General features: G+C 38.4%; 1 protein-coding gene across 5 annotated transcripts in view; it reads left to right on the top strand.

Annotated features, from left to right (window-relative positions):
• Positions 1-2,515: 2,515 nt before the first annotated feature.
• sh3gl3a (SH3-domain GRB2-like 3a) overlaps positions 2,516-7,194 on the top strand; it is a 64,931-nt gene continuing 60,252 nt past the window's right edge. For all 5 annotated transcript variants that reach the window (XM_023425554.2, XM_087179107.1, XM_087179106.1 and 2 more), the window contains exon 1: positions 2,516-2,713. In XM_023425554.2, the coding sequence (XP_023281322.1) occupies positions 2,669-2,713 (45 nt within the window). In that variant the 5' untranslated portion in view covers positions 2,516-2,668. The remainder of the gene's footprint in view (positions 2,714-7,194) is intronic.

Here is a 7,194-nt window from a genome sequence, read left to right as displayed (position 1 = left end):
TTTGCCAGCCTCAGAGTCTCCAGAGTTCCTGTGTTCTTCTGTGTGTTCTGCCACCCCACTCTGCTGCCAGTCTCCACCTCAGAGCCTGCCTGCCCTCCGTATACACCACTTGCCATTTCACCAGGCTATTTGCCATTAACAGACTAAAATTACTGTAAGTTTGAAAGATCAACTATCAACTTGATTTGGCTTCAAGTCAAATTAACCTCAGCAGAACTTCAGGAGTCATTTTTACTCAAAATGAGGACTGTTTGTCCTCCAGCTGTTGCATTGAGGCTGCTTTACAACCACCAGGACCTGTCTCAATGTACATGCGGGGAGATGAAAAATGTTCTTAAGACAATGTTGACAAAATATGAACATGTTCTCAAGTTTAATCACAACATGGAAAATGAATATGTTGGATAAGGATAGAATCTATTGTATGAGAGCATACATTAACATATAAGGTACTCAGAGGACTTTTTAACTGCAGACATTTTGAGTCTCTAGCTCTGGCAGTCGCAGGCACGGAGGAATAAAAAGCTTTTGTCTCTTGAGATATACACTGTTGCCCATAAAGTTGGAATAATGTTGTTTTCAGACACAATCCTCTGTTTATTCCATTTAAATGCATCAGTAATCACTTTTGACCAGGTGCAGTGATTACATTATGTGTCCCAATTACCCAGGTGAAATGAATTCATGCATAACATTTGTTTGGCGCTAAAAAAATATTTAATTCCAACTTCATGAGCAACAGTGTATGTTCTAGTTTTCTTCACATTTGTATAAGAGGATACATGACATTTTGCTCTGTCCATGCAGTGCTTATTAAAAGTGTGTGTAACATATAGTCAAATCATCACATTTAAAAATTTTGTTTTTAAGTTTCTAAGATGTTTGTTCAAGAATGTGTGTTCATGTGAATCATCACATTTTTTATATACCTAATTCAATTCTGTGGGGGAAATTATTTATTTGAAATAGATTGAGAATGCATCCATTTTAATAGTTGAATAAATGTTTCAGTTTAATATTTTCTCATAATTTGTTTTCTTTTTGTGCCCACCCTGTCATGCATGGGTCTACCCTGTCATATTGACATTTTTAAAATAATTCAATCATCCTGTGAAATATCTGTAGCCTATAATCTAGTGTGTTCAGTAGCTAAGTGGGGGGCAATAATATGCAAATCAAAAACTGCATCAATCTTCTCCAAAATAAAACATTAAAAACAGATGGTTTACGTACAATATTTTATTTTTTTATATCTTGAAAGAAAACAAATAATGCTGTTTAACAAATCATAGCTTTCAGAAACAATTTTCATCTTAATATTGTAATGTATGTCCACGACAGGTGGACAAATTGAATGGTTTATTCTCCAAATTTTGGCCCATTATTATTTGAAACTGTGTGAGAGCTCAGCTAATGTATATTTATTAAGTGTCTTAACTTATGAGAAGACATAAAAAAAATGGGACATTAAGACAAAAATGTGTGAGTATTGTGAAGGTTGAAAGTACTCTATGATCATATACAATAGTTGGAAAGTATGGAAGAAAGAAGGAGGCATGACATACAACAAAGATCTGCAGGTGAAATTGCACCTAAAGGACATTGCAGCTATGTGGTATGCAGCATAACTATGAGGCTGTGGTGTTCCATCTGATAGGATTTTGACAAAAAAAAGGTTTAATGAACTACTTACAAATTCTTAAAGAGCCTGGCAATTCCACCCTTTGTGAATTTAACTAAACAGAGTCTCTTACTTCACTGACAAGTAGACTGCACTTATTTCTGTAAAAAGTCATTTTTATCGACTACAGAGCTAGCTTAATCCTGTCTTTTTTTCCAGCAGTTGTTGTTTGTCAAGATATTTCCGACGCTTTTGAAGTCATCATTCCTCTCCACCGCGGTTTCCTCCGCACGAGCAGCTGTCAGCCAATGGGCTTTTAGAAGTGGCGACATCTCTGCGATTCAGGAAACCCTCTGCTCCTCCGCCACTCGATAAATGAAGCAAGACTACGTACATCACGTTTCCGGTCAGTAGTTTCAAAATAAAACCGAAACGGGCCAGTGTTCGACAATCTTTCAAAAAGTTACGTATCCTTGCGAAAATTACACAATGATATTTAAATGCTATATGTAGTATGTAGGCTACTCTGCAATTATTGGAGAGGCCCAAGAGTGTAGTTTTTTAACAGACTTATTTGTGTTAGTGTATGGAGTATGTTCAGCCAATTGGACCTTCTATTGAGGAAGTAATTACTGTATCTCTAGTTCACATTACAAAAAAGGGCTTTTGTATAGAAATCACATATATCCAACCATATAGAGAATAGAGAATAGTGGAAAACAGTAAAAGTGGATTGGTCACAAAACCAGTCGCACTGACACACAGTAAAACAACAGCAAAAAAATTAGCAATAACATTAAGGAAGTAAGGCGCCAATTTTCAGTGTTTGAGATGAAACTTTTATTTTGAAGATGATAAAAGTATTTCCGGTATTGTCAAGCTTTGCGGCGAGAACTTGACTCAGGTCTTGCTGCAATCTTGAACGGTGGTGACTGATAAGTGCGGTGTTGTGTACTGGGTTTGAGCTTTCTCTAACGTAGATATCACCAGTTTATTCCGTATTTTGAGGAACATTTCATGCAGAAGTGAAGCGTCACACGTTACAGGATGTCTGTGGCCGGACTAAAGAAGCAGTTCCACAAAGCCAGTCAGGTATGGAGACGCCTGTTATTGCTCGTTCATAACAACAATTGATTGGATGTGGACCATGTAGCTAACGGTAAACGAAATCAGGTTTCAGGTGATTAGAAAATGTTAAAAGTAACCAACTTTGAATTCTTACTTTTAACTGTGTGACATTGTATCGCCATTTCAGATGCAGTTGAAATGCATTTTAAGCCCTCTGTGTATCGTTACTTTTTTCATTCGGATAAGTTGGTGTTGTACGGAGGCAACGTCACACCAAACTCCGTTGAAAAATCTCAAAATTAAACGGATTCTCACACACAGGGAATCACACATTCGTGGTTTGACATAATTCAACAGCGTTTAGGAAAAACTGAACTCCCATGGATGTTTCGGTTCTATTATTGACCTCTAAGTTCTCAATTTAACAGCACGTCACATTTCACGTTTGACCTGGTTCTAGTTGTTCCCAAACTAGAATCAGTGGGAAATACTGTGGTTATACCATTAGGGGGAAAGCTTTTAGAAAAGTGTATTAAATTAAAAATCTTTGTTTATTTAATGATAATATTCTTACTTAGCTATGTTACAACACTTAACACACCTGCATTAACATGTTGTTGTTGTTTTACTTATCATGATCTCCAAAGGAGCGATAACCGCTTCTGAATCTCTAAATCTGAGACCTTCAGACCACATGTAAGCTGTAGTAACTATTAACGGTGGTTTATATACGGTCGGTTTAAGCTAACCTGTCCAGATGTTATCTAAGGTCTCTCATTATCTGAAGGTGTATATTGTTCGCCTTCTGGAGGAGTAGTTACAGAGCTGCCCTCTGTAGACAGTCAAGTGTTTCAAATTAAGACATGTAGGACCATTCTAAATTTTGACCCAGACTCCTCTTCATAACACTTTCAAACACAGAGGTTGTACTTACTGAGCATTCAGTCCAATTCAATACACTTTAACGTTACTTATGAGAATACCACTGGGTAGGGATTGGCCTGGACTGGCCAAAGTCTCCTGCCCCATAATACACCAGGGTGGGTGGCCGTGAGTAACTGTGAACCAGCTCTAACATTTAGATAACATGTCATTGGAGACAAATGTTGCCTGGTGGATCATCGGTTTGTCTAAATGAGCACTGGCTCTCATAGAATCACAGGGTCTCAAGCGTTGTTTAAACCTTTAAGAACATTTGCTGGTGAGCCAACACCAGATTTTCAGGTGGAAATGGATTGGATTAGACTGGAGTTTGGCATGAGGTTTTTCTTCCAGGCTTCTGGTCCATCTGTTAGGTGTTCCTGATACGTTTGCAAAATTTCAAACCTATCTATGCCAAATATCCTGATTGCGATAGATAGATAGATAGATAAATAGATAGATACTTTATTTATCCCTTAGGGGAAATTCATGTGTCCATTAGCTCATTGTTGATAATAAAAAACAGCTAAAAATAAATAAACAATAATAATTAGATTAGTCCACTTCCTTTGGCTGAGGTGTTGTATAGCCTGATGGCAGTGGGAACAAAGGATCTCCTGAACCTCTCTGTTCTGCAGCACAGTGAGATGAGACGTTTTCTGCAGCTGTAGCTGCTTCTCTGTCCTGCCAGAATGTTGTGGAGAGGATGGTTGGTATTGTTCAAGATGGCCTCCATCTTACATTGCATGCGTCTCTCCACAACAGTCCTGAGTGAGTCCAGACTACTGCTAAGCACAGATCCAGCCTTTTCGACCAGCTTATCCAGTCTCTTTGTGTTTATGTCTGACATGCTGCTGCCCCAGCAGACTGCAGCATAAAAAAGTACACTGACCACCACTGACTGATAAAACATGTGCAGCATTTCAATGCAGACGTCAAAGGACCTGAGCCTCCTGAGGAAAAAGAGCCGTTTCTGCCCCTTCAGGTAGATGGCATCCGTGTTCAGGGATACTGTCCATACTGTCCAGGTGCACACCTAGGTATTTATAAGTGTGCACCACCTCAATGTCCTTCCCTCGAATGTTGACTGGCTGAAGGGTGGGCCCAGACCTCTGAAAGTCCATGACCATTTTCTTGGTCTTGGAGGTGTTCAGAAAGAGGGAGTTATTATTTGAACTACATGTATCACTCCGCTTTACAGGTGTTCCATTAACTGTTAATCAGCATTACATTCATGGTCGTTATCTGTCTTAGATTGTAACAAACTTTGAAAAGATGAAAATACTTCCAGAAATAATATTTGTATTAAATGATGTCTGGTTGTCAGGAGAAGATGAAGGGAAGAAGCCTGGATAGTTCAGCGCACACCTGAGGTAACATGTAAACAAATCAGCAAGCTAGTGTGAACTGTGCTAGTCCGGAAAATGTTTATGTGTTGCTTAGCAACAGTCCAGTACCAGTCCAGTTGCGGAACTATTTGTGTCGGCGTATCCAAATAAATGATGAAATAAACAAACAAATCATAATCTGTTGATGCTTAACTAATATGGCACTCGTAGAACTGTTGTATAAAAGCATTTGTCTTCTGCAGCCTCGTACCTACAACTGAATCATAGCCATGCTGATATTCAGTACAACATCACTCTCTATCATGTGATATTGCTTAATTAATTTCCAACAACCGGAAACAGAATCTCAAAAGACAGTTCCATCAAGTGTCTTTTTGCGCTCTCATCACTTTTTTCATGTCCGTGTTTGGAAACTAGGGTTAGTCACTTAACAGTGTGATTGATATACATGGGTCAACCCCGCAGCTGTTAGCAGCAAAGCAAAGGAGTCATTAGATTTACATTAGATGTGGCTCTTAAATACAAAAGGATAGTTACTTATACTTTATACTTTTTTCCTCAGTAACAAAAAACATGTTTTCTTTAAATGTGTAGCTGTATGTTTATGAATTATACAGGATAGATTGATATGGTTATTTATGTAGAGGTTTGAAATTGTTCATTGTCATATTAATAGTCTATCAATCATAATTTGGAATTACAAAATAAATAACTATCTTAACCTTCAGCTCCAAAATCGAAGTGAATGGATGGAATATTAGCATGATCAATCCGCTGATTATTGCCTCGTTATCTACATTGGTTATTGTGTAAAATAGGCTAACAAAGACTATAATATCAGCTGCGTTTAGCAATATATAATTAATTAAACATTCACTGCCTTTATTCTGATAGCCACAGGGAGAGAGAGGATAACATGCAGGAAATGCCACAGGTCGGGCTCAAACCCATGCCACTGGAGTTTTGTGTGAACTGATTATATGCGCTCTACCAGGTGAGCTATAGGAGCACTGTATTACTGACTTCACCTGACGAAGGTGAGCATATATGTATTTTCTCATGCAGCGCTCGTCAGTTACTGCTCATTGATAAACTTCTCCAGTCCTCCTGTAGCTGGAACTGGTTTAGTTTTACTTGCATACATTAGATTATTCATGTATTATACAGGATGGGTGGTAACCCTAATCAGTAGGGTTTGCTCCACTGCTGAGAATAAGGCGTCTCTTCTTTTCCCTTCTTTTGGACAATCGACTGCTCTGGACTGCTTAAATAGTGTAGCGTAATGCAGCTTTTTCAAGCGTGGTTTAAGTTAACATTGACTAGGCTCGGCTAAATTTTGTTAATGGAACGGCTTGAGCCTGAAGTGAGTTAATTCTAAATCGGCTTATTCAAGAAAGCACAGATTTCCTTAGCGATGCTGATGGAATACCCCCAGGGAGACACTGGAGTGTTTCCCACACAGAGACTTCATTTGGGCTGGCCGCCAAGCTATATAATTTATTTAGTTCAACCCTCATTAGACACCAAAATATAGTTGCAGTTCTCACACACTTCATTTCATTACAAAATGACATGATATTTTACAGCCTGGTCATAAACAAAATATTCTCCTCTCCCAAACAGGGCAAATAACCTAGAAAAGAAAAGAAGAAAGAAAGTTCCCCTTCTAAAGCACAGCTCAAGTTTTTCATAAACATCAGGCCAAAAAAAATGAACATAGATAGAGGTCATTTTACTAAAAAGTACAGCTCTTACATCATAGGAGGCAGGACAGAAAAACATAAAGTGAGCCTTATTCTCTGTTTTACCTTCTGTAGCACACACAACAAACCCAGTGTGTCCTCCTCATTGGCATTACACTTGCAGCTCTCTGGGCTGATGGTGGTTCAATGTAATGGTGCACATAATGATCTTTGTCTTCTGTTTGAATTATGCTTCACATCAGCTTCTACCCTGTACTTTTTCTTTATGAGACAATAACTTAAAATCTTTTGTTAAAACCACATATCAACAGACCATTTCACAGAGTCACATGTTCTGAAGGATAAAAGAGAAATCGTTCAAATAAAATAAGGATTTTCATTTTATTAGCCAGGAGACAGCCGAGTGAAGTGTCAGACGTATTCACAGGTGTGTTCCAGAGCAAAGTATTTAATACTTATGTCCAGGGCTGTAAACTAACTTTTTGGCTCACCTGCCAAGGGGACCGGTAGATGAAAAAATCTACCGGCCAAG

Source organism: Seriola lalandi, unplaced genomic scaffold, assembly GCF_002814215.2.
Source record: "Seriola lalandi dorsalis isolate HSWRI2012SDOR001 ecotype SW California unplaced genomic scaffold, Sedor1 jcf7180002054784, whole genome shotgun sequence".
Classification (NCBI taxonomy): domain Eukaryota; kingdom Metazoa; phylum Chordata; class Actinopteri; order Carangiformes; family Carangidae; genus Seriola; species Seriola lalandi.
Note: the sequence above shows the minus strand (reverse complement) of the source record. Positions and strands in the feature narration are given on the sequence as shown.